The sequence below is a fragment of the Fulmarus glacialis genome, unplaced genomic scaffold (assembly GCF_000690835.1).
Source record: "Fulmarus glacialis isolate BGI_N327 unplaced genomic scaffold, ASM69083v1 scaffold9851, whole genome shotgun sequence".
In the NCBI taxonomy this organism is placed as follows: domain Eukaryota; kingdom Metazoa; phylum Chordata; class Aves; order Procellariiformes; family Procellariidae; genus Fulmarus; species Fulmarus glacialis.
Genome location: NW_009193405.1, coordinates 16,656 through 44,407, shown reverse-complemented (window position 1 = coordinate 44,407; position 27,752 = coordinate 16,656). Strand labels below are relative to the sequence as shown.

At 35.8% G+C, this 27,752-nt stretch overlaps 1 protein-coding gene across 1 annotated transcript; it reads right to left on the bottom strand.

Moving 5' to 3' along the window:
* Positions 1–845: 845 nt before the first annotated feature.
* On the bottom strand, positions 846–27,752 carry QSER1 (glutamine and serine rich 1). The gene is made up of 12 exons (XM_009587439.1): positions 27,668–27,752; positions 26,240–26,404; positions 19,301–23,023; positions 16,115–16,410; positions 14,089–14,205; positions 13,211–13,344; positions 10,715–10,926; positions 8,943–9,080; positions 7,491–7,588; positions 3,765–3,917; positions 2,250–2,345; positions 846–1,653 (listed from the first exon to the last, which is right to left on the bottom strand). Exons 2-12 carry the CDS (start codon positions 26,376–26,378, stop codon positions 1,513–1,515), a joined length of 5,247 nt encoding a protein of 1,748 aa, XP_009585734.1. The 5' UTR covers positions 26,379–26,404; positions 27,668–27,752; the 3' UTR covers positions 846–1,512.

The window sequence follows — 27,752 nt, the reverse complement described above, 5'->3', positions numbered from 1 at the left end:
TCACATGGCAATGAACGTTATTTCATTTGGCCAATGAATAGTGAACCCTGCTTTCTTGGCTGAAATTAAGGCACTAAGTGGCAGTGAAAGGACAAAGGAATGAATTTTTTTTCTACATTATCTGAAAAAAGACCAACGTGACTATTTTTTTAGGACGCCAGTAGAGTACATATCCATTCTCAATGACTCAGTAAGGCATTCTGTTGGCAAATTTAAAGAAAATTTTCTCCTGATTAGAGCCCATTACATTCATTGTCTGAGTGTGACTAGTGGCACTACTGTTAACAAACTGGAGGGGAAAAAAGCTACAAAGATGTCTGAAGACTTGAAAGGCACCAAAAAGAGAACAGCTCTGCAACTGCCAGTTCTACAAAAAATTATGTAAGCTGTGTTTAACACTGCATAAAGTCTGTCCAATCATCAATCTTTGTTGACGAAGATAAAGTGTAGTAGCTCTTCATTTAAACTCTCAGTTAATCAAGTGCTAGTTTAGTAAGAAATTTATTTTCATGTATCAGAAAATAATTGCAGTGTCTAACACAACTATACTCAAAGCAAAACTAGTCTAGTATGCATTATTCTGGTTAACACTGAAGCAAACCTGTATAAACAAAAGGGTTACCTCGAGATATATAGTTTACAATATGAAATCAACATATAAATGAATAGGATTTACTGAAAACAATGGGAAGTGTATTACAAAGATACATGAAACAATTTTAACCACAATATTTTCTCTGTGAAAAATACAACTATTAGTGAGATAAAATGTACAATTGAAATTTTTTTTTCCAAAAGAAAAAAAAAAAACACAGTATAAAGGAAAATATTTTTTTTCTTCAAAACAGGGAAAATAGTTAAGGTCATTGTCTTTCATTACAATATAATTTGACACAAAAAGCAGTCATAGGATTGCACCAACTCCATGTTCAGTTTCCTGAACATGACAATAGTAAAAGGAGTCCATAAAGCATAATGACATTTCTGGATTTTATGATGGCAATATACGTATGAAGAAATAGACGTCACTCCGGCTCTGTTCACAAAATGTACAAAACTCTAAATTTGGTGGCCAGACATGTAAAAATTAGTTCACCCCAACGCTGATTTTTCTGTTGCTTAGTCAGGGATGGAAAAATCTGTAGTATTTTAAGTGTTGTTATCTTTTTAGCAATAAAGAAAAAAGTATATGTAGTGCATGCTTTATCACTTGTCAAAAACATTTCTGAAAATAAAACTAAGTTATCCAGTAGTTTACAAAATAGAAAATAATTTTCAGGTTAAAAATGTGGTTAGGTTTACGTTTAGTTCCATCTCCAAAGGACTGATTTCCTTGGCAGCATCACTTTGCCTTAGCAAGAGCCACGGCACAAAGTTCCATGAAGAGAAATAAAAATGGCTATGAACAAGAACACAGTCTGGCATTGTAAAAGAAATCAGAGCCTCTCTCTGAGTTTTCTGATCCATCAGGTTAGTGCCGTAGAAAAATGTGAGATTTGGGATACATTTTTGTTATGAGCATTTCTGCTGGACACGATTCAAAAGTTCACCAAACTTTTCAAAAAGATCCTCCACCCATTTTATATTTTTCATGCACAGCTGCACAATCTCTTCCTGTCCTAGATCTGCACTCTTCTTCTGAACAGAAGAAATCTATTTAAAAAAAGAGAAGGGGGTAGAGAGAGAGATGCATACACATATACATGTTAGGCTGCCAGCATGTCAGAATTTTCATTTTTATAATATTCTGCAGTTAAATACGAACCTTCTTTGGAAGAAAACCTTTAAAAACAAGGGCAAATGCCCCAAAAAATGCATTTCTTAACAACTGAGCCAGAGCTCAACTCTCTTATTTCTGCTACCTGGAATGCTTCCACCAAGGATTTGCAGAAAAAATAAAGGAGTGGGCATTCTAAGACAAAAAGTAGCTTCTAGATCTGAGGAGTTACACACACATAAAATTTGTTTCATTTAATTTGGGTAACAGTGAAAAATACTTACCTATCCTGAGGAAAACTGATTTCACACAAAGCCATATATATATGAATGTTCTGGGCAGCAGTGCCCATTAGGGGCAACGTATGTGCTCAGCATACCCTTTTCATTGCCATAAAGAATTAATTAAAACAGGAGGCCACAATCCATACTCATTTACCAAAAAGAAGAGAACAGTCCCTCTAGTTGGACTCAATTCCCTCAATAAATTCCCTCAATGAATGTAAAAGTATCTCAAAGAGAACAATACTTACCTCTTCTTTACATGTTAGGTATATGTGATATTTGTAATGATGGAGTGAGTGATACAAAGAATACAACTGTATTTTTTCTGGATCTACTGTAAACTCCTGCAAAAAGAACAGTTATTTTAGGTAAATTCATGTTATTTTCCAAGACAGAGATATGACAGACATTTTCTTCTGTAAACAAACTTGTTTTCAACAATTCAGAAATGGACTATTTCATTCAAACAATTGCTTTGACATATTTCGGTACACTGTAATTTATATTACATCACAATTATCTCCTATCTCCACTTTCCCTATCTCCACTTATTTTATCAAAACTAGGTTTAAGAACCCCTTCAATCCCCCTGAATGCACTGAATGTCTAAAATGGGCAAGACACCCCTTCTCAAGAACTACGGCAAGAATTACCAAAGCTTAACTATTTTTCTACCAGATTGATGGGTATCATTGCAAAAAGGCAAACAGTTTGTGCTTCAGAAGAGCTGATCTATACTTATCTAACACTTATGTTACTTTGGCAAGAAACATGAGCATGGGCTGTATTTACAGGTCATTTGTTTAGCCACTATTTACTGCTGAGAGGTAAGTCTATGTGAGCCAGTAGCTAGAAAAATCTAGTTAAAGTGTTCCCTAGGAATACTATGGAAATAAACAATGTGTACATCTCAAGCTTTACCATGTTACTTTTTAATTTTTTTTTTTTTTTTAATTTAAGATACATAGCTCCATTCTGTCATTGGAAATGAGGAAAGGAGCAATAAAGAACTGAATTTTTAAAAAGTGTTATCTAGTCTCAGTTTTTACAGTGTTAATTTTTCATTTTTGATCTAGAAGCCGTTGTATTATTTCCTTTAGAGATTTTGCAGCAAGTTTAACTGTTATCATTACAAGCTACACGGTGATTTTACCACAACTGCAACGTTGAAGGCAAAACGTTACTGCTTCAGCAACAGTCCAGGAGGCTGACTGCTACGTAGAAACAGAGTCTGAAGTTCAGCCCTTGCTCTGGTGGTGACAGAGGCAGAGCGGGCTCTAGCAGGGCTCTGCTGTTTGGCATGCTACAGCGGGTGAGAAGCACAGCAACAGCAGAGCTCACCTCTCCCTTCCCATCCAACTACACCTACCGGCTGCTGCCTGCGTAAGGGAAGCAGAATACTACTACATCTTCCTGCAATCTTGAGTAGTTGCTACAGAAGACTTCCTGTATAAATATACACAATTAGAGCATTTGGTTCTAAACATGGAACTTAAATAGCAGAATAATTATGACATCATTTATTATATTTTGTCTCCCTACTGGAATATAACTATGTTTCACAGATAACTTAAAACAATGATTTAGTATACTGCTTTAAATGTTGTTTTTTAACATCCCCTTGTTAGAGAAAAACCACCTCACTCAACAAAGATTTTATATTTTGATAAATCTACCAAAAATCCTAATACAGTATTTTATATAAATGTGGTTATCATATTAGAAGTCAGACGGTGGCAGCAATAAATCCTCTGAACACTCACCTGTGCTAATTTAGTGGTTGATTTAGAAGCCCTTAGTGTTTTCTTGTTGTAAGATTTACCATTCATTTTGATCTTAGACACAGACATTCCTCCACTTTTTGTCTTAGAATCCCGAGTGATCACTGTCAGTTCAGGAAAGTTTTCCAAAGCGTTCTTTAAATAGAGCGCATAAAGAAAAAGGATTATGAAAAATTCAGGAATGACCCAGACTGCTGATAAATTGGCCATTTTTCTTTGAAAAGTTAAGAGTGCAGCCTATTATAAAACAATTTATTCTTCCACAAAGACCTGATAAAAGGTCTTTATCAGATCAAGCAACCATATACAGTTTGAAAAGCATGACCACCTGTTCTTGACTACTGCAATTTTTCAAGATGAGATCCTTTTCTTGTAGCTCAGATTATCATCTGTGATTCTTTCATTAGAAAGAGCAAAAAAAGGCTCCACTAGGCAATTTTTACCTTTTAAAATGCTTTCCATTCCATTTCTACCCAAGAATCTCTAAGGCCCAGTTACTTGGAGATGCTTAAGTACTTAATGCCTAGTCAGGCACGGGAAGTCTGCCAATTGTGGCAGGGATTGGATGCCTACATATCTTCATAGGTTTTGGCCCAGCTTTTGCAAAATACAAATTAATTGCATCTTATAATACCTGTAAGATAGAAAAGCTTATGCACAGTGCAGTACATGGCTGGTTCAAAAACACACAAGTTTTTAAGACATTAACTCATGGGAGTGAACTACATTTCTACCAGCTTCAGTTCTACATTATTTGCATGAGTAAATTTGAATACAACTTTGTTGTACAAATACAGCATTATGTTAGCAGCTGCTCTGAAATAGTTCTGTTATGCTATATAATCTGGTCCTGAAAAAAACATTTCAAGTTAAATGAACATATATGTCTTTGTAGTATACTCCAGTATGAGAGAAAAAAATCAGGCATACAGAAAAATTTATCAATGCTGCAGCTTAAGGACCTAATTTGGACTATTGGGTTAAAATATGAAGTTGACTAAATTTTTGTATTTTCTTTTAACAAGCAGTACTAGAATTCAACAACCTCCCCTGCCTATAATTTCTTAGCACTTTATATACATCAGCCATTTTTCGCTTTATAAAAAAACGTTCTCAGTAAAAAGCTGTAAAATCTACTGCACAGAGATAGTTGCATAGTGGTAGCAGTAACCTCAACTAGCTAACCTGTCCATATACAACATTCACTGCAATGCTTTCAAACTGGAACAGCAACTTCAACAGGTTTAAATTATTTATGTTTTCTATCCACTATAATAGTCTTCCTGAAGGTTGACTTTGAGTGTCAAGGGGCTTTGGCCACTTCTGCCTTCCTCTGGAGAATTCCTATTAACCAGAACAGTTTACATGGCCGGACCACTGACCTAAAACAGCCAAACTGGAATTGGAATGAAGAAAATACTAGTGATTTCTGCATCTTTGAAAGCACAAGACATAAAATGGTGATAATTATTTCCAAACTTAATTTACACAATTCATCTAAGATGCTTCATTTACCGAGCTTCAACTAAAGCGACAGTAATATTTTCTAATTTTGTTTATTAAAAACTAGAACCCAGAGGACATGATAAACTGTTAGAACTATAAAGAATGTTATAGGCAAAGCTACCAAACACTGACTGCTAACTTCAGTGTCTGATTTGGTTCATAATACAGTATTAAAATATCCCATATTAACTGTATCCAGTGGAAAAAAAAAATGTTAAATTCATCCATGCTTATCAATGCAGAATAGTAAAAATATTCAAACTGAATGATGCTCATGAACGATAATGATATTTTTCACTTATTGCTTGCTTCAGTGCCTCATTCAGCTGTAATATCTAAACTAGTCATTTGACCAAAGCTGGAACAGAAGCAGACTTTCCTGTATTAATCATCAGATTAATCTGAATCTTGAAGAGTATCAAACACATTCTCCTAACCAACACAAACACTTATGATGACAAACAGGCATTTCATTTTTGTCCAAAATATTGACCCAAGGATGGCACAAATTGGTACCTTCATACCAGAAGGCAAACATAAAAGGCTTTTTATCTCACAGTTTAAATCACAAGCAGATCCCTTCCTTACATCCGTAACTCCATAAACTTCTTGCAGATCATACTGTGAAATACAGGCTTAAGCTAACTTTAGATATGATACATAATCTGCTTCTAAGTGAACACATATAAACTCCAACTGAATAAGCAGCTGTAATTACATGTTAGTATTACAGAAAATTATATTAGTTTTTTTCCCTTAAACTGGGGGAAAAAACCAAAATAAGCTACATCTCACTTTGTGTATACTCTGAATGTAACCAGAATTCTACAAATTCGTATCCTACCTTAATGTGGCCTATCTTCTCTGCATAGACAGGTCTCAAAAGCAGCAGCTATAGAAATAACTAGTAACACAAAACTCTTACCATGAAAGAAAAACAAAAATGGAGGGTTAATACATGCTACCTCTCTGAGGCTCTGTGTATGATTTGGAAGTACACAGCCCACCCCATGCCTTCCTACTGTAAGGAGGAAGCCACAAGAAATTCTGTTCAAGCAGGTACAAATTGTACAGCTGTTGGGAAAACAACATAACTAACAACAAAAGAGTCCAAGAATTCTGTGAATTAAAGCTGTCTCACTGGTTGATGATGTTCTCATCCCTGAAACAAGGTCACTTAGTGTCCCACAAGACTTACCAGGAATGGGCTGTGGGGAAAAAGATCTTTTAAAGATTTAATGATGAAAAAGCAGAACTGTCATGTCTCCTATTATCTCCCTCTTCACCTACCTCTCAAAAATAAGCACACAGCAATACAGAGGGACATCTAATTCTCCAAGAAGTGTCTCTGTACTGTGGACATAAGGGGACAGGAGAAAGACAGGCAAAAGAGCAAGTTTGGTCTGATGGTGTTTATAGACAGGTCTGTTCTACTGTTGTTGGTCTCAAAACTGTTACAGGAAGAAATAATCAGTCTGATTATAGACATCAACAACTAGTTCTCAGACATGAGTGAAAATAACCTTAATTCACTTTACTGCACTTTGGAAATCTGCACTGTTGCTTAGAGGGTGAGTGGGAACAGTAGGAATCGCAGTGATTATTCTCCTGTTTACCTTCTCTTTACTGAAATGATATGGCTGCTCTCTTCCCTGTCCACATCCAGACCTGGTTTTTATTACCATGTCAAAGTTGCTGTAATATGGGCTTGTTATCCACACTTTTCAAGATACATGAAAGAGTGCACAAATGAGTTGTTCTCAAGTCCCTCTGTCCTGGTTTTAAACTACTCTGGTCATGTTCTCTACTTCAAAGAAGTTCAGACATCTGTTCCACAGCATAGCTATTTCATGTAAAAGTTTATTAAGATTTTTAGGCAATACAATCACTTAACCAAAAGCTCTAGAAGGACAAGAAACATTTTATGTTAGTAAATTTGAGAAGCTTAAAAGAAAAAAATGCTTGAAAATGAACCAGAAAGCATGGGGAGTAGAACTAGAACTTTACCTTTGCAGTATAAATTCCTCCATCACAAAATGTTCTCCAAATGCCACATACAAGCACTGAATTTATAGCATCTCTTTCAAATCCACATTCACCTCTGTTACAAATTTGCCTTCTGAGTTTTAAGTTGTGCCTGCATGGTACACATTCAATGACTTACTTATTTCTTTTAAAATCCTAGAATTTAAAAGAGAATACCTTGAAAGTATGATCCAAGCGTAATTTGGAAAGCAGCCTTTTCCTGTTGTCATTCAGCATGCCATCAATTTTTCTCATGTGAGGCAAAAGTAGCTCATCTAACAGAAACATAAGAAAAATGTAGCAATTGATTATTAAGAGACACACAGTAATGAGATTCCTATTCAATCTATACTTCTACCCATTAACATAAGATGTGGAAGTAAAAAATAATGCACTTTGCACATAAACTAATTTCAAATGTGAGAGAAAAATCTCTTTTTTTGGATCAGCCTCCTAAACTGGTTTAGATATTATGCAGTTTAACTGCTGACTGCAATCCTGCTCCTTCTCTGACTTTTGTTTGTTGAAAGGAAAAAACTAAGATAGAGCAATATAGAGTATAAACCTTAGAGACAATTTTAAACTATTTCCTAGATAATCCTCTTCTGTGCAACACAACTGGCAGTTTTATGAAGACAAGTATGTATTTCTGACATTTGCTATTCCATATTACAAGAGATGACCCTGCTGGCCTTTATAACAGAAGAAATCGGGGAAAGTGAGTACTGACAAAAGTTATCTGATAAACCACTGTAAATTGCCCAATATACATTTGAACATAGGCATGTGGCCATGAATGAAAATTTACAGCTCAGTATAGACTCTTTATTTAAAAAGTCAATTTCTTTGCTTTTAGTGGGACTACTGACATAATGCATGGGTATGAAACCTTGAAGTAAGTGTGCATTGATGCACAACCGGAGCAAACCAGGAAAGGAGAGTCTAGAAAATAGTTCTTTTAAATACAGGCGAACAGAATATAGTACAAAGCAACAGCCTGCAACTAAGTAATATGTGAAATGATTGGTCTTTTGGGACCTTTATCTTTATACATGAGTATTTTGCTAAATTTTGAAAAATAGAACAGTTTTGACTTTTGTATCCTGGAATCCACTATGGTAAATAAGTCCAGAGATTTTCTCCTCAAAGAAGAAGAGCAATACAATTGTCTTTGATCAGAATTTTAAGGTTTCAGAGTTTGAAAAGCAGAATTTTTAATAGTAGCAAGAATCAGAACTACTTAGAGTTATAAGGGTATTTCTTCACAAGAAAGTAAACACATACTTGAAACACTGTAATTTGAAATAAATGTTTGCTAAGATTTTAAAAGATAGTAACAGCAGAAACAAAGAGCTCAGTTCTGACATTCACAGCACAAGCCTAATATAACAAAGCAGACAAAACAATATTTCTAAATTACTTTGATTATTCAATGAGATAGTGCGAACACACATATATATATATGCACATACATATAAGAAAATTATGTAGTGTTCCTCAGATGTGGGAATGTAGCTAAAATTTGGTGGGGTTTTTTGTTTTTCTTTTTTTAAAAAAAAAAAAGATTTGCCTTACTGATTAATAACCTTAAAATCTAATAAAAACATACAAATGTTAAACATACTGTACCATTGCTCCTTTCCAAGGCTTGCATTGTGTCTGGATCCAAGGCAATGCTAACAAGCAACTCCATGTAGCTCTTAAAAGTCTCTTTCATAGCTCTTGTATTCAAAAAACGAGTAACAAGAGGAGCTGGAGGTACAAGCTCTGAAAATTAATCAGAATATAGTGATTTTTTTTCCTTCAATATCCTGCAAATATTTGTGTTTTTCAAAACTAAAGGCTTTCTCTCTTAAAACAAAAGTGACCTCTACTGGTCTCCCAAGAGATTAAAACTCTATACCATCAGATATAATACTCAAACTACTCACATGCCAAAGGCCAGGTACAAACACCAGATCTAGTACAAATGGTACAATTTTTTTGTAGAAACACGTACAATTACTTGTAAATATCAGCATTTAGATTATCATATTTTAGGGAATTTAAACATTTTTCTATTATTGTAGGTGGAAGTCTAGAGAAAAGGGATAATGAATAACTTCAGTGAAGCAAAGTGTCCTAAGTGAAGGTTTCATGTCAATGCAAGTACCTCCTAAAACCACAAAACTCAAATTCGTCCAACAGAAAAACATTCAAAAGCACTAATGCCACTTAGTGGCATACCGCTGCATACCATCGACGTCAATCCCACCTAATTGTCGAACTCACAAAAAACATGTAGAACAGTTTTTATCACCAAAGCAATGTAGGCATATTTGTGCTTATTCTGAGGAAGCTTTTATTTTTTCATAGACAGCAATTTTAAACATGCACATGGAGTAGTCATCAGTATTAGTAAGCATTCTGGAGCTTTTTATAAGCTCCATGTATGATTACCAGTATTTTGCAGTAATTTAGCTAGCGAGGCTTTTAAACTTTCTCAGACATTCGTATTTCTATGGGTGACTATCATCATCAGGTTACTTGAAATTTTAAATATGGATGGTTGTACATACTAATGGTTATTTGGGTAGGTTTGCTTGAAAAATGTTATTTTAAAGGTGCTGCCTTCAGCAGAGGCACTGTTCCAGTCCACCAACCCTAGCTCATCTATAGTTAAAGTCACAGAGGCCAACATGCTTTGGAAATACTGCAATACAAAGCATAGGTACTACACAGTTCAACTTCAAACATACAGGAAATAAACAAAAACCTGCAAAAAACACTGTACATCTGCTACCACAGGTAATCTCAATAAACATAGTACACTTCAAAAATTCCTTCCTGTTCTGGAGAATTACCGCAAACGTTGTATCTCAACGTTCCAAGACACCATGAATGTCTCAACAGCAAATCTGCTCAGCAGGCTGCATTTGAACAGCTGGCATTTAGACAAGCAATGAAGCAGCCAAAAAGTCAACTGCTTCTTCTCCTTGGATTTTGAAAAAACAACAGTAACATCTGAATTCTGCCCACATCTGCATGCAGACAGGCATTGCAGGCATGTTATTTTAGACATGACATGGTGTTGCAATGGACAATTAACGAAGAATTCGATTCTTGAGATGTATTCGAAAATCAAATCGTCTCCTTCTCCTGCAATTGTACCCGTCTTAGAAAGCAAGTAGTAAAAATATCTAATGGATAAACTACGTTTGAGGTAACTTCAGTTGCACACATTTGCTCATACACAAGCAACAAGTTTTAAGAAATCAATTTTGCATGGCACTGTCAAAGTTAATTTTTTTTTTCCTCAGGCTAGTAAAGAAAAATTTGCAAGATCGAGCAACATATTTTTATAATACTATTTTCAGTTAAGTTCAAATAGACCTAGATGCTAACAATAATATCTTGCTCACCATCCTCATCACTCTGGGCCTCAGGTGAAGAATCAGACTGGGAAGATGAAAACTCTTCTTTCCACTTTTTCCTTTTCTTTGGTGGTGGTTCAGCCTTTACCTTTGGCTGTTTAGCTTTGGGTTTCACAGAAGAGACTTTTGTTGCTGTTGGTTTTGGTGTTGGTGGATCAGGGGTTTTGTTGTTGCTACTACTAGGTTTGCAATGAATAGTCCTGCAATATTATGAAGACAATCTTTATGAAAATAATTACCACACAAGTTTTGGCATTAATAAAATAGTCATAGCCTTATTTAACCAGAATATATTCCCCACGGATTATATATACTTATTTTATTGTCACATGTAACTAGGAATTAGGTGATACACACTATACTACTATATTTTTTATACAATGCTTAACAATTATTCTCAACTACCTATGATTAAATAGTATTCCAATTTTATAACTAGATAGACAGGCACAGAAAGTTTAAATTGCCCAATATTAGTAGAACTTCTGAGCTATACGAGATTGGAGCTAATACTGAAATTGATTATGTAATGAAAAAAAATCAGACTTGACAAACTTGAACAAATACTAGTAATCAGTAAGATTCTCTGACAAGGTGAATTTGGGATATTGTATCAATACAAAGATGGGAGAATATCAACCAGGTAAAAACGCAGGAAATGCAGGATCTTGGAATACAAAACCAGACAATTCCTCTCCTTTCTCTTCCCACCACCCGAAACAGGAAAGCAAACAGGAAACTTAGTATCATAAATACAAAGTTATGTACTTTAGGACTAATAATGCAATGCAGGGAATACAATTCTGGGAAGTGCCAGGCAAGACTTTTTGTCCAAATGGGAAAGTTCAAATGGTAAAGCAGAGAAATGTACGGTAGAAACATTGTTAGTATCTTCTGGAATATTGTGAATAATTCTAGTCATCTGTGAGAGATGAAGATTTCAAACTGAAATAGATGGAGACAATAGATACTAGGATGATTAGAGGAATGGAAAGCCTGCCTTAGACGAGGAAGTTGAAAAACCTTGATTAATCCAGCTTAGTGAAACGAAGACAGAGGTGGAATCTGACTGCTCTCCAGAGATACACGATGCAGTAGAAACACCAGCAAAAGACAGACATAAAAGCCAAAAACAGTATTGAGAGGAGAACAGATGGATACAAGCTAATCATGACCATGTTTTGACTAAAAGACAGGATTGTTTCAGACCACCGGAGAAACAGGTTCTGGAACAGTCTTCTGTAGCCCAGGGAAAAAAGAGCATCAAAATCCTAGCTAGTTTTAAGTAGACCACGATCATTTTATAAAATGATTATCTGATGGCATTGCTTTCTTTGAGAACAAACTGGACTTAAAAACCCAGTCATTTCTTGAATGAAGAGCACTGCCATTCTTTCATTGCATTTTACTAACATCTGATAAAGAAAACATATCTGCATTAAACTATAATTATTGAAAAGCCATATATAGAGAAGCTTCAAATGTCATCTGAAGTTGTAAGAAAATAAAATAAACTAAGCATTAAAGTGTGACAGAGTTTGTACAATACAGAACCTGCAATCTTTTCCAAAAGCACAATCGAAGGTCAACACAAAACTCAACAGCAAAACCCTTAGCAAGTGAGTGACTTGAAGTGAAAACCTTGTCCGAAGGAAGGTGACAGAGGAAATCTCAGAGTACCCGTGTGAGACACTGTTACGGTCGTAACATTTTGCAGGACCAGTAGTATATTTACTAGAATAATCAAAACCATATGATGTTTTCCCTGCATTCTTTACTTGGCTCTCCAGAGTGACAGATTTGTTTGGGGTTTATTTATCTTCGGTGGTGGTTTAAAAGCAATACCACTAGAATTACTGATTTTTAAGGCATGACTAGAGGTTACATGGGATGACTCAAAGTGATAAGGCTTTTTTGGGCAGGGTGAGGTGGGTAGGGCAGGTGCAATAAGAAAAGTAAAATATTCTCAGTGTGCAAAGACATACAAAAGAAGGAAAAACATCCTTGCAACAACCAACTTCAACAACGAACTTTTGCTTTCAAATTAACTTTCCAGGATTGAGAAGAAAGCATGGTACTTCTAGTGTACTGGGACAGGATGGTCATGAAAGCAATCTGGAAAAACATACCTAACTTGCAAAGTCCACAGGATAACAGAAAACACACAAAAATTTAAAATCATTACACCTGTAGGCTTCTACCCTTATGTTGAGTATCAGGGCAAAAGATGACAGAAAAAAATAGCATGTGGAGCCCTAACATTTCTAAAACAAATGATTATTGCAATCCACAGGTTTAAGGTAGGGAAGTCTTGATAGGGCAGTAATTTATACTTCATTTCTTAAAGCAGTACACACAGTTCTCAGTTTCCAACTTAAAATTGAATTAAGATAATCCTGAGTTGTAAGTCTTGTTTATTAAAATAGGTGTGTTCTTAATATGAAAACAATATGGCAAAATGAAAAACAAATTGAAATAAAATACCTTGCTGACTGTACAGGCTTGCTTCGTGGTTTTTTTGAACATACTCTGACATATTCCTTTTTGTTTGCATTTTCAATGAACTTCACATACACTCGTTTGTATTTTGTTTTTGCATCCCCGAAATACCCAAGATACTAAAAAAAAAAAAAGTGTTTCCGTTAAGTAAAATTACTCCATTTAACAATTCCTTTTTGTTTGCATTTTCAATGAACTTCACATACACTCGTTTGTATTTTGTTTTTGCATCCCCGAAATATCCAAGATACTAAAAAAAAAAAAGTGTTTCCCTTAAGTAAAATTATTCCGTTTAACAATTAAAAATTTAAATACTAAAGAAAAAAAAATCAGTTTAAAAACAACTTGTTTACATACAAAGATGAGCCATCCTACAGCATTTATAATTTAAGAGAAATTCTCCAATGGATTTCCACATAATATTTAAGATAAGAAAATAAGGCAAGAGGTACTTTGGGCTTCATTTTCTCCCTTTATTTAGTCCTCCCCATGTGTTATCCCAAAAAGATTATCTGCCTGGCAAAGGGCTGCCTGTTGAAGTTGTATCCTATCTGTATCCTTCCCATTGTAGAAAGCAGTTGGTTCACATGCCTGCTTCCACTGACTTTATTCTGGTTATGAAAACTTGTTCCTTTATGCAGCCTGAATGATACCAAAGAACCCATGCTGGAAAGCAAAGAATCTGCCCATAAATATATTTAGAGAGAATTTTGGAGTAGGAGGAAATCGAGAAACCTTTCTTTTTTTCCCCGCAAGGATGCTTGCTAAGAATGTATGTCAGAATTACATTTTATTTTGTTTCCTAGACTTCCATTAAGGAAATCAATTCCCATGAGGCTTCATAAGGAATTTTTAAGACTCACACTGTTAGTAGCAGCAAACTCTCTCTGTCCGTCTCGCACTTCAGGAACAAATTTTTGCAATAAAGCCTTCTGTACTTTCCAAATAGCTGGAGGCTCTTTTCCTGTTTGCAAAGCAACCTGTAAGAACATAAAATTATTTGCTAAAAACAGCACTTATTTTTCTCCCAGAAGTGTGTTTGTGCATTACATTTCTTGAGCAAGTTATCCAGGGATAAAATGGAAATAGGTCATTCAAAATTGCAAACCCTCAGTCATTACGTGCCATTTGCATCAAGACAGTATGACATAAACTACAATAAGTATAATGCAATCTACAAATTTTACTTTCACAGCGATGAAGTTGTGCCAACCAGCTTTGCCTATGGTGTGACATCTTAGCTCATGTACCATGCAACTGAGCCACAGAACTTTATTTTTTAAAATAATATAACATTTTTCCAATTTTTTATTCTTTTGCTCTATGAAACATTTTTTAAGACAAAAACGCAAGAATCACAACAGGTAGCAAAAAGCCTCCAGGTCCCTAGAGATTCTGTAGCAGAAGCGCAGGTACATTACAGCATGATGCTTGCACTAATGTGAAAAGAGATAGTTCAGTATGAATTAGTAAAGCAGAGTTTACACTTTCCATTCAACTTAACTGTAAAGAAAAAAGAAAGAGAAAAAAGAAAGAGGAAAGAGGAAAGAAAGAGGAAAGAGGAAAGAGGAAAGAGGAAAGAGAAAAAAGAAAAAAGAAAAAAGAAAAAAGAAAAAAGAAAAAAGAAAAAAGAAAAAAGAAAAAAGAAAAAAGAAAAAAGAAAAAAGAAAAAAGAAAAAAGAAAAAAGAAAAAAGAAAAAAGAAAAAAGAAAAAAGAAAAAAGAAAAAAGAAAAAAGAAAAAAGAAAAAAGAAAAAAGAAAAAAGAAAAAAGAAAAAAGAAAAAAGAAAAAAGAAAAAAGAAAAAAGAAAAAAGAAAAAAGAAAAAAGAAAAAAGAAAAAAGAAAAAAGAAAAAAGAAAAAAGAAAAAAGAAAAAAGAAAAAAGAAAAAAGAAAAAGGAGTTTGAGTTTACTTTCTTCTTCAAATAGTTTGAGAAATAAACTACATTAAAAAACAAATTTGTAATTATTAGCTAGCTCTAATGAGAATTCTCTATAAATCCTACACACAAACTACTAACTCAAAAACTCTCTTTTCGGAAAAAATATAATCAAGTATTGGTTCCTTTTTCATGACTGCTTAAATAACTAAAGAAATAAACACCACAAAGCTTAAAATTCAAAATATCTCATAGCAAAACTTATTCAGTTTTATAAGTGACAAAGGAGTATTTTAAAACTGATTAACACTTGTCTTATGTGACAAAGCTACATGAATTTATTTAAAACCTAAGCTCAAGAGGATGAACACACAGACAAGTAATCAAAAATATTAGAAATTAATGGTAAGAATATTGCTGGTTATGATACAACACAAGGAAAGGTAAACGTGCAGAAAAATTTAAAATGGAGAAGCAACAAAACCAAAACAAAACAAGAAATCAAAGACAACAAGGAACATTCCCATAAACTCATGTGAAGAGCTGTACTGGTTGCTTATGGAAGCCATTTCTTGTTGGAACAGCAAATAGAAACTCCTCCAAAAAAGGAAAAAAGACGACTCCAAGATCTTTTGCAAAAGTCATTTCTTCAACACCTTACACTTGACAGCCTACTACTATCTTAAAAAAAAAAAAAAAGGTAGTCAACAGCCTGGGAAAAATTTATGCTTTTTAATATTAAAAAAGGTAACTCCACGTTCTAAGAGAGGTTACCAGCACATAGATTTACTTTATTATAAAGTATAAAAAGGGTCATGTACATACAAAATATATTCATAACCTGCACTAGAAAGACACCTTTAAGGCATTTTGGCAGCAGCCAGGGAATATTAGAATAGAAGCAGAAAACTAATCTGCAGCCTTTCCCCTTTTGGTAGTTTGTCGAGGCTAAATTCACATGGAGGATTTTTCGTGACTTTTTTTTTTCCCCACAGCAAGTATTTGGATTACCTTTAGTGTCTCTATATCTTCAATCTTCACTACAAATTCATCACGTTCTCTGTACATGCCCTCTCCTCCACTGTCCGTATTCTCCTCATCAGTACATCCTTCTATTGCAACAGTTGCCTGTATTTTTGCCAATTGGTCTGAAGTCACAGCATCCTGTTGAGCTACTTTTAAGGGGTCAGCTGGATTCATTTTCTCCTGCACATTGACTACAGGAGCAGTTGTCTGTGGAGATTCCTGCTTTACTACAGCAGTAGTGGCGGCGGCTGCAGCAGTAACAACTGCCACTTTTTCAGCTTCTGAAGAAAAAAATCCAAATTTTATTTAAACAAATTATCAAGGATTAGCAATGTAAAATGGGAACTAGATTTATTTTTCTTCTTTTCTGTTACAATACATATTAAAAATAACTATTCCAGGAAAAAAAACCTGTTCTAAGAGTTAAAATAGAAGCATTATCTTGGCCACAACTAAACCTTAAACAAAACCAAAATATTGTAGCTAGTATACCTGTGTTTGTATTAAACTGCTGCATCTACTAGCAACTAGAAATAACAAAGATGAATGCTTCAGAAAACAATTTGATAGCTACAGACAAAATCAACAGGAAATACTGTTGTACTTTGTGTGAATAAGCAAATACAACAGTGAAGGTTACTGAATCTTGTTTCCAGTCCGCTGGTAAGTAATGTCTTTTTAAATTGGATTAAGGAAAGAGAAATACACATAAAATATGAAAACATTTGCTGTATGACTTTTGGACATTTATCATTCATATCTTGTGATAATGTAACTGGAAGTTCCAGATTAAAACTTTGGCAATATTAAAAATTACTAGGATATTAACAGAGGTGAGCAATAAGAACTGATGATACAAAACAAAGAAGGGAAAGAACATTCTTCTTCTCCTCTATGCCCCAGAGCCAAAGGAAACTCCCACTTTTCAAAATTATTATTCTTTCCCACCTGAAAAAAAATACCATCTTTTTTAGGTATTACTTTATACTCTTTTATACATATTAGTTTTAACACTGACTTGCTGATCTAAAAGAAATCAAGTTATATTAGCTATAGCATAATTACTAATATCACTTACAAAACTAGCTTCAAAGCTGAGAAGATAATCATTTTACAGTTTTGTTACAATCACTGTTAATTGTTGACTTTTTCACTTGAAAAAAATAGAAAAAAGATAACATGACATATATTTTAATAAAAGGGATCCAAACCAAATGATTTAAATACCAAATTAATATGTCAATACAAAAGCTATGTACCAGATACATGAAGATTCATTAAATCAATTCAGTAAAATTGCTAAGCCATGAAATACGTTCTTCTGGATATATCATATCACACTACTGCAAATATGTTGTATTTCTTTGTTCAGTGAAAGCTATGACAGCTTTAATTAGACACAACAGTATTAGTTCCCCAAGTATATTTACACATTCTTCAGAACAGCAGATAAACATACATACACTACTTAATACTACCAAAAGACTGTGTTTTAATATTTGTCTTTCCATACTTATGTGTAAAAACCGGCAGAAGAAGGAATTACTAGAAAATCTGCAAAACACCAGCAAGTAAGAAAGAAATCATTACTAAGCATCTTGTATACAACAAAACAGGAAGGTGAATTCAAGAAATTGGTGGTATAAATATTACATCCTTATGAATAATAAAGAAGATACAATAATATTGTAGAAGAAATCACTGCAAATAAAACACTAATGGAAATGCCCACCCAACAAAAAACCTTTGAAATATTTCCTTGGGAAGTTGTACATAGAACATGGCTTATTAAAATTAACAAGCTTCAGCAAGAGGTTCACACCATGGCACTGTCCACATTTTAGCTTTCTGGGAAAAAAAGTCACTGCTTTCTTGTTTAAAATATATATTCAACTGAAAGATACATAACTTCATCTTCTGTAACAGACTTTCCAAAATGCATGAACTTAACATAACTTAATAGAAACATCCACAAAAGAAAACAGAACAGTAATTAAGATGAAGTATTGTTTAGTATATCATATATTCTGCAATCTTTTTCCAGTATTTTAGGTCTGATTATTACAATTTAAGTTCAATTGTGCTATGCATTTTTCAGTAAATCATGTCACCCCTAGAGAAAAAAAAAAATCTCCCTCTCTCCTTTAATCTAAAAAGAGAAAAAATTACTTCATTCTATTTTGTTAAGAACCAGCCCATGGGTTGTGGGTCCTGAGAAGATTTTAAGAAATGTTTCATTTTCTCCCTGTGATTATTTTGGAAGGTAACAGCATTTCTCTTGAATTAGTACAGTTACATGATTGGCTGGATAGTTTTTAATTGCTTACCAGAGAAAAACTTCACTGAAAAGGTCTATCTAGGCAAAAATATGCTGTATGTTGAAAATACTTCAAAACAAAGCAGCATCAGTTAAAAGCTGATGCTTTTAACTGTAACTGACAGCATAGACGTAATACAAGTGAAACTGAAAAGTGTGTGGAAAACTAACTACTACTGTGATCGGTGGTTGCTGCCTGCCCCTCCCTGCCCAATACAACCCTTCCCAGATTTTGTTCTTTCATTAGAAATCTATCAACATGAAGCTACAAAACTGCTGATTAATATAGCTGAAATCAAAGTCAAATGAATCCCATCTTGGACAAGACTAGCCAAACCAGTACTCAGTTTACAAGTGCAAAAATTCTTTTCAGAAACATATTCTGTGCAACTCTTACCATCACAGAAAGTGCATGTTTAACTACCTAGGAAAAACCTAACCTCTGCTGATGGCAATGATTAATATGTTCTCTTGCTAGAATTTTTTATAGAGAGATTTAAAACCTCTGACATGATGGTTTGTTGAGTTTCCAGATGAAAATCATATTTAGCATTCTAAGCCAGAGAAGAAGAAAACAGACACCTTATTCCAATTCCGGGCTAAAATAACTTTTTGGCATTAGAAGAGTCCTACTTAAGTAGCATGAAGAAGTTTATCTACCTATTTCCTAATTGTGGAAAACACTAGTGTAGTCCATAGTCAACACACCTTTTAAACAGAACTCTTAATTATGGCTGTGATTAAAACCAAAACCAACCTTTACCCGAACTGAAGATAACTAAAATTATTCTTTATTTTTTCCCATCAGCTACAGAAATCTCCTTCAACATATGCACTTGTAGTAACTGTTTTACCTGATTTGTTCTTTCTGTCAGATGTATCATCCAGGGCTGACAATGCAGTAGAGATACTCTTCTGAAGATCGTGATTACCCCCCACAGAATCATCTTCATCAGAAGAAAATGAAGGCAATGTTTCTAAATTTTTCTTAAGTTCTTCATCAACTTTTTTGGTTGGACTTTCTCCACTAACCTCAGCAGCTACAGGTGCTGCTGCCGCTGCTGCTGCTGCTGCTGGCTGAGGCTTTGCAGAGGACTGTAGGCAAGGGGCACGAACTATTTGGGTAACCGGTCGCCTAGTCCTGTTTGGCATTCGTACAGCTGGAGCTGAAAACTGTTGCCTAGGCCCAGACTTTAGAAAGTCTAAAAAAGATGCGATAAATCCTGTTTTGACTTCAGGCTGTTTTTCTTCAACTTCTTTAATTTTTTGCCTCATTCTTTCCTGATGCTGGTAAGTATCATAACAACTTTCAGAAACAGGAGAAGAGTATGTCAAACATGAGTCATTTCCTCTTGAATTTTGACGTTTACACTGTCCACTTCTTTTCACCTGTTTCTGAATCGCACTGTCATCTTCTGCAGCATTTTTGTTTTGGCTTTTTCCTTTGCTTTTTTTCTTTTGAAGGTTCCCTTGAGTTAAATCTTGGCATTCTTCTTCAGTTCTACTAATGGTTCCATCTCCACTTTGGGGCACAGATAGTGGCTGCAATGGACCCTTTGACTGGTTACCTGGTACTGTACCATCATCACCACCCATATTAAAATCATTCTCTGAAGCAGCACTTTCTTCACTTAGACTCTTACCGCTTGAAACAAAATCTGTCTCTCTTGCATTCAGTGTACCATCAGCAGAAGCATCATTATCTTCTTCAGATTCGTGGCTGATGCTAGATTGTTTCTTGACTGGAACAGACCCTTGTTCTTGCTCCTCTTGACCAGGGCCAAGGGCAGGAGAGGTCATTCTTGTTGGTACATTTTGATCAGAAGTTTCAATGTGTTGTTGATCAAGGTTTGCAGTTTTTGTCTGTATTGTTGACACTGGTGTAAGGTTTATAGTAATTTGGCCTCCATTCAGAGAAATATTAGTTATGCTTGCTGGCTTTCCAACTACAGTAGGTGAGGCACTGAAACCAGAAGACACATGTCTTACCTCCATTGACCGGAACTGTGTTTTAGACTCCTCCCTATTTTCAACAGACTGGATTTCCTCTTCATTAGAAGCTGATTTGGCAAAGTCAGACGGTGTCACTCCACACGCTGCTGCTGTTGCTGCTAAGATGTCATCTACATTGGATAATATATTCCTCTCATCACTGAGAAGTATAGATTCTGGGAAACATATTGAACTTAGAGAAACAAACTGATTTTTTGAATCGTGTTGATTTGTCTGAGTAAAATGATCTTTTGTTGTCAAATGTTGCTGTAGCGGTTTTGAGGGCTCAGAAATGTCCATTTTCATTACTTCTGAATTCTGAGTATGAAGCTGTTGCTGAGAATGACCCCCATTACTTTGAATAATATGACCATCCATCTGAAGGAATGGATGTGTCACCTGTTGAGGACTCTGTATTCTTTGCACTTGCGGTGATGCCTTTGCTTGTCCTAAACCTGACTGCAGTATTGACTGATGAAGAATCTGCAAGTCACAGGATGACTCCAGAAGTACCTGTGCACTGGGCAAACACAGCTGATGACCATGCCTTAAAGCATGAGGTTGAACCTGCGATGGTGTACTAATGACTTGGCCTTGCTGTTCTTGAGCTTTACTTTCATGTACCTTGTGCATTAGAGAATGTTGCTGGTTTAGTTCTTTAGCACTCACAGTTACTTGTGTTGTTTGCATTAAATTAGCTGTCTTTTTTATATCATGGCTTAGGCTAGTGATATGGCCAATATGTTGAGAAAGCTGTTCTACAGAATTGACCATTCTTTCATCTTTTTTTGTTCCTTGAAGAGTAAGTCCAACAACTTGATCTTCAAGACGAGAGTTACTTCTGATTACACTTTGAGAGTATCTGTCATCTGCTTTTGAGACCCTATAGGATGCATCCTGAGCATTGATTTCCTCATCGGTTAACCTTTGAGTGGAAGATTCAAGAGAAGCTTGCTGTTGCAATGCCTGCATATCCTGCATTGATAATTCCTCCTCTTGTTTTGATGAGGCATACAAATTAGAGTCAGACTTCCTTTTAACATATGACTTTGTTTCTGAGGAAGGCCTGTTGTTCTGCAGTGCCTGTGAATGAGCTGGGGATGCAAAAGGAGGAGACTGGACAGATGGCAAAAACTTCTGAGACTGCGGAGAGGAGGATTCTTGTGACTGAGAGTTCTGAGAAGCATGTAAAGAAATATAGCTCTGATTAGGACTCGAGGCTGGAAGAGTTTGTATCCGAGGAGAGGCATTAAAGGAAAGAGAAGGTGATGTTAATGTTAAAGACTGCCCTGAAGAATAGCTTTCTGAAGGACTAACAGCTGATAAAACTTGTGATTGAGATGAAAAACTAACTTGGGATTGGCTAACTGGAGATAAACCCTGAGAGTGATTAGAAGAGTAGCTCTGAGATTGGCTGACTGAAGAAAGTTCCCTTGTTTGCCCAGAGTAGTTCTCATTTGGAACTGAAGTCAATACTTGTTCCTCTGAGGAGTAACTTAGAGTTTGACTATCAGAAGTAATAGTTTGCGATTGCCCAGAAAAAGTCAACGTTTTATATAGCGAGGGCAGCTTCTCAACCTTGCTGGATGAGAAATCCTGTGAGTGACTAACAGGTGGCACATTCTGAGCCTGGGATGAAACATAGTTTTGGGACTGGCTGACCGACAAGAGGCTTGGGAGCTGTGCTGTAGAATAGATCTGTGCTTGGCCTGTAATGACAGAACTCTGGTTTTGTGCAGTTTTGGCATAGCTTTGTGTCTGCACAGTGGGAGCAACACTTTGAGGTTTGGGAGTCTTTGTTGACCTTGGAGGCTGCTTTGCGGAACAGTTTTTCACTTTTGCTGTGGAAGCAGATGGAAAACCAGGTGATGGAATTGCAGATGTGTACGACTGAGCAAGTTCCACTGTGACTTGAGAAGTCTTCTGCTGTGGTCCTCCATTGCTCACCTGAGTAACATCTCCAACTGGACTGCAGGATAGTGCTGAGTGCCTAGATGTATCCTGAAAATTAACTCCACTTGTACTTGTTAAATAGCTGTGTAAGGAATGCTGTGAAACAGTCAGTTGAGCCTGAACAGACTGAGTACTTGAAGGCCGCTGATGGTGTTTAATAACACTACATTCTCGCTGAAGTGCTCTATCGATAGAAGCAGTGGAACCAGTAAAGACAGATGTGCTATATGCCTGAGAAACCTGCTGAGTTCCTCCAAGGGTTGAAGGCAACAAACTAAATTGAGGTTGCAAAAGATGGGGTGCAGATTCTTGAGCAGAACGATATGTTGATGACTGAGGTGGTATACTGGTACTTAAAACAGAACTGCCTAGGCGCTCAAATGTCAAAGCAGTTGGAACAGTGCCTTGCGATGTTTTAATCTGTAATAAAGGATCATGGGTAGTTAAGAGACCATTTGATGTAGCACTGAAAGTAGTATCTTGAAGAGTAAGAGAAGGGGTAGTAGCAAAGCTTCTGCTGCTGAAAGTGTTGGGATGCTGATATGCTGATAAAGCAGATGTTGGTGGAAATGTTCCAGAGGTTGGCAAAGCTCCAGTAACAAATAGTTCTGTGGCTGTTGAGGAATGCATACCTGGAAAAAACAAAAACAAAACAAGAAGGAAAAAAGAGCATAAGGGAGCTTTACAAGTTACAACACATTGCATTTCTGTAGCTCATTTAATTGTAAGATCTTACAGCATTTACAAATATAACCTTCTTTAGAATCACTGCCCTTTTCAACAAAAACATATAGAGGGAGGCACTTATTATGGGTAATTTTCACACTGGAAGTGCTGGTTTTTTTAAGAATTCCAAATTTTATACCTACAGTGAATTGCTGAGCGAAAAAACTCTTACCCTTAAGATGCAAATTGTGGATTAAAAAAAGGTACAAGATTAATTCTGCTTTGAAGCTGAAGGCTCTTCATTAGTTATTTCAGTTTAAAAAAAAATTTCATAGTAGAGGACAACTGATCAAAAGCCCTGGACATCTTTAACATATAGTAAAAAGGCAAAATTACACCTTACCAATTGTAATACATACCCAGTTAGAGGAGCAATTCCATCTCCTACATTTACCCTCACCAATACTTTTATAACTCACTTTATGTGAAACATTTCAGAGCTTACAGTGAAATAGCTAATGGCCTATACACTTCGAAATCAATGTTTCTTAAAGGAGGGCTTTGACTTTCAATACAAAGAATAAATATGATTTGTATGCTTTCTAAAGTGAGAGTCCAAAATATCCACAGACAGCAACTATCTGCACAGTGCAACAGCAACTATCGAACTGAAAGGTATAATATTACTTATTTGTATCCGGACAGTGGTATGACATCCTGGCTTAAACAAGATTTCTCAACAGAATACACTACTCCAACTGAAATAGGAGTGTGAAATTCCCTTGCATCTATGAACAAAAGTGAAGAAGGCAAGTTTTTTCTCAGAGGGGCTTAAACTTCTTGTAAAGGAATCTGTAAAGGCATCAATTTCAACTGGGAAATTTATAGGGTATGCAAATCAGAAAAAATTAAAATCACTGGTATAATTTGAGCTTTTTCAGCTCTTCTTGGATACCTAAAACAGCTTTTAGCTTTGGATCACTTAAGAATAAATAAAAAAACCTCTCAGTAAATAAAGCTTGTTTTGAGACAAATACTTCAGTTAAAAAAAAAAAAATTTTTAATTTCAAAATATATTAAGTCCTCTTAAACAGATCGGAACTTAATCACACAACTGCTTTGGAAGTTTCAGATCAATCCGCGAAATAAAGTCTTTGTTTCTCCCTTTCAGTTCAAGACAAACTGGTATGAAAAGACATGATAATGAAGGAAGGCCGAGGAATTTTTCATGAGTCAACAATAAGGTCTTTCTGAGTAAGAAAGCATAAGCAGTGTTTTAATGCTTTTTTTTTCCCTTTTCTAAAAAACTGCAACATCATGTACAACTGGATTCTCTTTTACTGATCCCTATCACTAACACAAAGGTAGGGGCATCTGGAAGCATCAAAGAAGGGGAAGAATTTATATCTATTTTAACTGCAGATGTTAATTTCTCATCTATCCTGTATTTTTCCTTTCTCTTCCACTCCTCCTACTATGCAGGTATTTCTTAAACCAAACCAGAGCCAGTCACAGAAGCACTATTATGGTAGAACTGCTGGGTTTTATATTTTACTTTTGTAGAGAAGCAGACAAAAGGTATGGCAAAGGTAGTAAGTTGTGTGCACAGACACCCCCCACTACCCTAAGAAATCAGAACACTGACAACACATCCCACATATCAAAGAAAGACTTGGTAGGACAATATAACAAACACACTGTTTTTCTTTTCCCCCCAAAATCAGTAGTTGCAGGGTTTGGAGAAAAACCCAAAGTAAAAAGCCCTTCTAAAGAAAGGTCACCTTGAAGAGCGAAGAGCACTTGTTTTCCCTCATCAGAAAAGTCTGTAGAAGACAAAGCTCTCAAAAGACACTTGGGAGGATTGAGGGATACAGAAAAGCAGCAAAAGTATTAAAGGACAACAGAAAGCTCAGAGAACTGGTAATATTGAAAATGGGCTTACTGATGAGTTCTTAGTAATGAGTACTGAGAAGTCTCTCAATCACTGGTATCAACATCAAACCCGACCCACAGCATGTCTCCCCATTCTTCACAATTCACTGTTAGGCAGGCTGCAATGGAGAAAATGCTAGGACGAAGAGAAAAAAAGATTTCTTCCCAGCTGACAATCTGATGTGAGGATGGGTCATCACAACTCTAAACACCACTGATTTATATTAAGATTTTTTGACAGACTAACAGTGTGTGTCTTCATCTGTGCTCCCACATATCTGCTTTTGGCCATGGTGAATAAAAAGCCACATTCTCTCTTCTCAACTTTTTGAGTAGCTCTTCACAGAACGCAGCTGCACATTACACTTAACGCACCAAGTGCAAACAGTCAATGAAAGAATTGTTAAACTCTTCCCTCTTCCTACCTTATGCCTCCTCCCCTAAAACAGAACCAGCGATCATACAGCTGCACTGAGACACAGATCAGCTTGCTTACAGTGGAAAACCATCCCACCAAACATTTTCTGTCAGATCAGCGAATAGATGTGATTCACTGCACGGCTGCATAATCACTACATAAGATTAAGCATAACTTGAAGCTACCCACAGATGCAGTAGCAACACTTATCTTGGTGTGGCTGTCTATAGCAAGCACAAAATATGCAAGGTTTCCTGCTCTGCACAGAAGGCTTGACAGATGGGGGAGGTTTATAGGAGGCAGTCAGTCTGCCAAAAAAGACGGCATGTTTGTTTATTTGTAAATTAGATCACTTATTTCTATGTGACATGTACCTCTTTTTGAGAACACATTGCTCATTACTTCTGTGTACAAAGGGGCTGAAGTTATCCACAGGCTTTTAGTAGTAATATCACAGAATAACAACTATGACAGGGAAGAGAGTTTGAGAATGAAAGATCTGCTAGGGTGTACGGGTACCTGAATATGCTTATGGTGTTAGTGAGACTAATTCCAAACGAAGTTGGAGAATAAATTTGACTCGTTAGACAAAATAATATCCTACACATCTAAATTCCTTCTAAACAAATAGAACTTCTGCTCATATAATTCTTCTTCTAATATAATTCTCCTGCTAATATAATTTCATTGATTTTGAGATTTTTAAATACCGAGATGGAAAAGAGGTAGAAGACATGTAGCCTTTTCAGCTGGTCAGGATATTTTTGTTTCAAATTTTCCCAAACATTCAATATAATCATGACAAAATTTTATTTCAAGAGAAATTTTTCACCTGTCTGCCAGGAAGGAGCCCTGAATTGTGGTAAAAGGGTAGATCCTGAAGAAACTGCCTGAGCAGTACGAGACTCAATAGCAGAGAGAAAATTCATAACTGAAGAAGTTTCCTTAGTGTTACTTCCAGCACTGTGCATACTGGTATCAAATATTCCTGAAAGACCTAGATGAGGGTGGAGGGAAATGAAACAAAACAAACAGACAATTCAGATGAACTTTTAGGAACCTCAATCAAATAACAAGGATATACATTCATAATTCACTAAAACTAACCTATGAAACATTAGCAATATTATTAAAGTACATCGATTTTTCAGTGTTTAACTGTTTTACAGTGTTGCAACTATAAACTGGAACTTGAGTATACATTTTAAAATCTATTATTAAATGTATGTCAAATATGATGCTTAAAAACAGTATTCAGGTCAACCAATAAAATTCTTCCTTCATCTGAAGATTCACTGTTCCACTTTTTACATGAACTGTTTAAACATTCAGAATTCCTTCTGAAATGGGTTCAACTTCTCCGTATCAACCTTTCCCCCTTTGGGCAGCTTGTAGCAGTTTGGACTTCTCTGCAAGACTGGCACGAGAAAAGGGGTTTCCTGTTTCAACAAACACCTTTGTGTGTTCCCCATCGCTCACACCTTTCAATGGCAGGGGGCTCTATGGGAAGCACTAGAGAGATCCAGAGTTTTGAGTAACTGAGATTATGTCAAGCCTGCAGGGTCTGCACCCTGAAACGTTCTCTGCAGTTCTGACCCTCCATCGTCCTGATCGAGGCCCTGGTCAAGAGACTGCAAATTCCAGCCAGCACATGAGCTCAAATACCTTTCCTTAGAAACTGGGTTGCAAAGCGAGCGTGAAAAGGTCATGCTCCTGCCAGGGAGACAGGATATCATCAGGATCACAGACAGATCCTGATGCAGATGTAACATCACCTAACCTGCTACTATATTTAAAGTAAATTTTAACTTTCCCCCAGCACTATGTCTTAGTTTGCACATATAAATACTAGCAACAGTGTGTTCAAACTTGCATTAGTTTTGCTATTTGCTTTAGTCTAGAAGAATTGGCACGATTTCTGCAGCTGGCTTTGAGGCCTACTTAACGCTTGGGCCTTAGGCACAGGCCAAATCCTGAAAAGCTGTATTTTAAAGAATAAATGCAGTTTCTTTAAGAACCAACAATAAGTTATTGAACATAACCCCCCTCTTGTATTTTCCTTTCTACTTGCATTTTGATAAAAGCTAACAACTGATTGTTAACTTTCTACTACAAACTCAGCTTTTCTAATACCACTTGCCACCACCTGCATGACAAACTGATTACAAAATCCATCAACTTGAATCTAAATTATGTAACAGGTTGTTTTTTTTTTTTTCTTTAGCTATTTAAGGTGTAATCTCATGATATGGACAGTTACCAGTAGGATGGTGTGTAGTAGAGTATCCAGGAAGCTGATGAGAAGCTGTATATGTCTGTCTGTGAAGAAGATCTGTTTCTGAATG

Bases quoted from the DNA above. Each gene is read 5' to 3' on its own strand.
- QSER1 (XM_009587439.1), bottom strand. From the start codon at position 26,378: ATGCACAGTGCTGGAAGTAACACTAAGGAAACTTCTTCAGTTATGAAT. The intron at 9,081-10,714 runs GTGAGCAAGATA...ATTAATTTTCAG, and splicing joins GGCCCAGAGTGATGAGGATG to AGCTTGTACCTCCAGCTCCT. The intron at 2,346-3,764 runs GTGAGTGTTCAG...TTCTTTTTGCAG, and splicing joins CAACCACTAAATTAGCACAG to GAGTTTACAGTAGATCCAGA.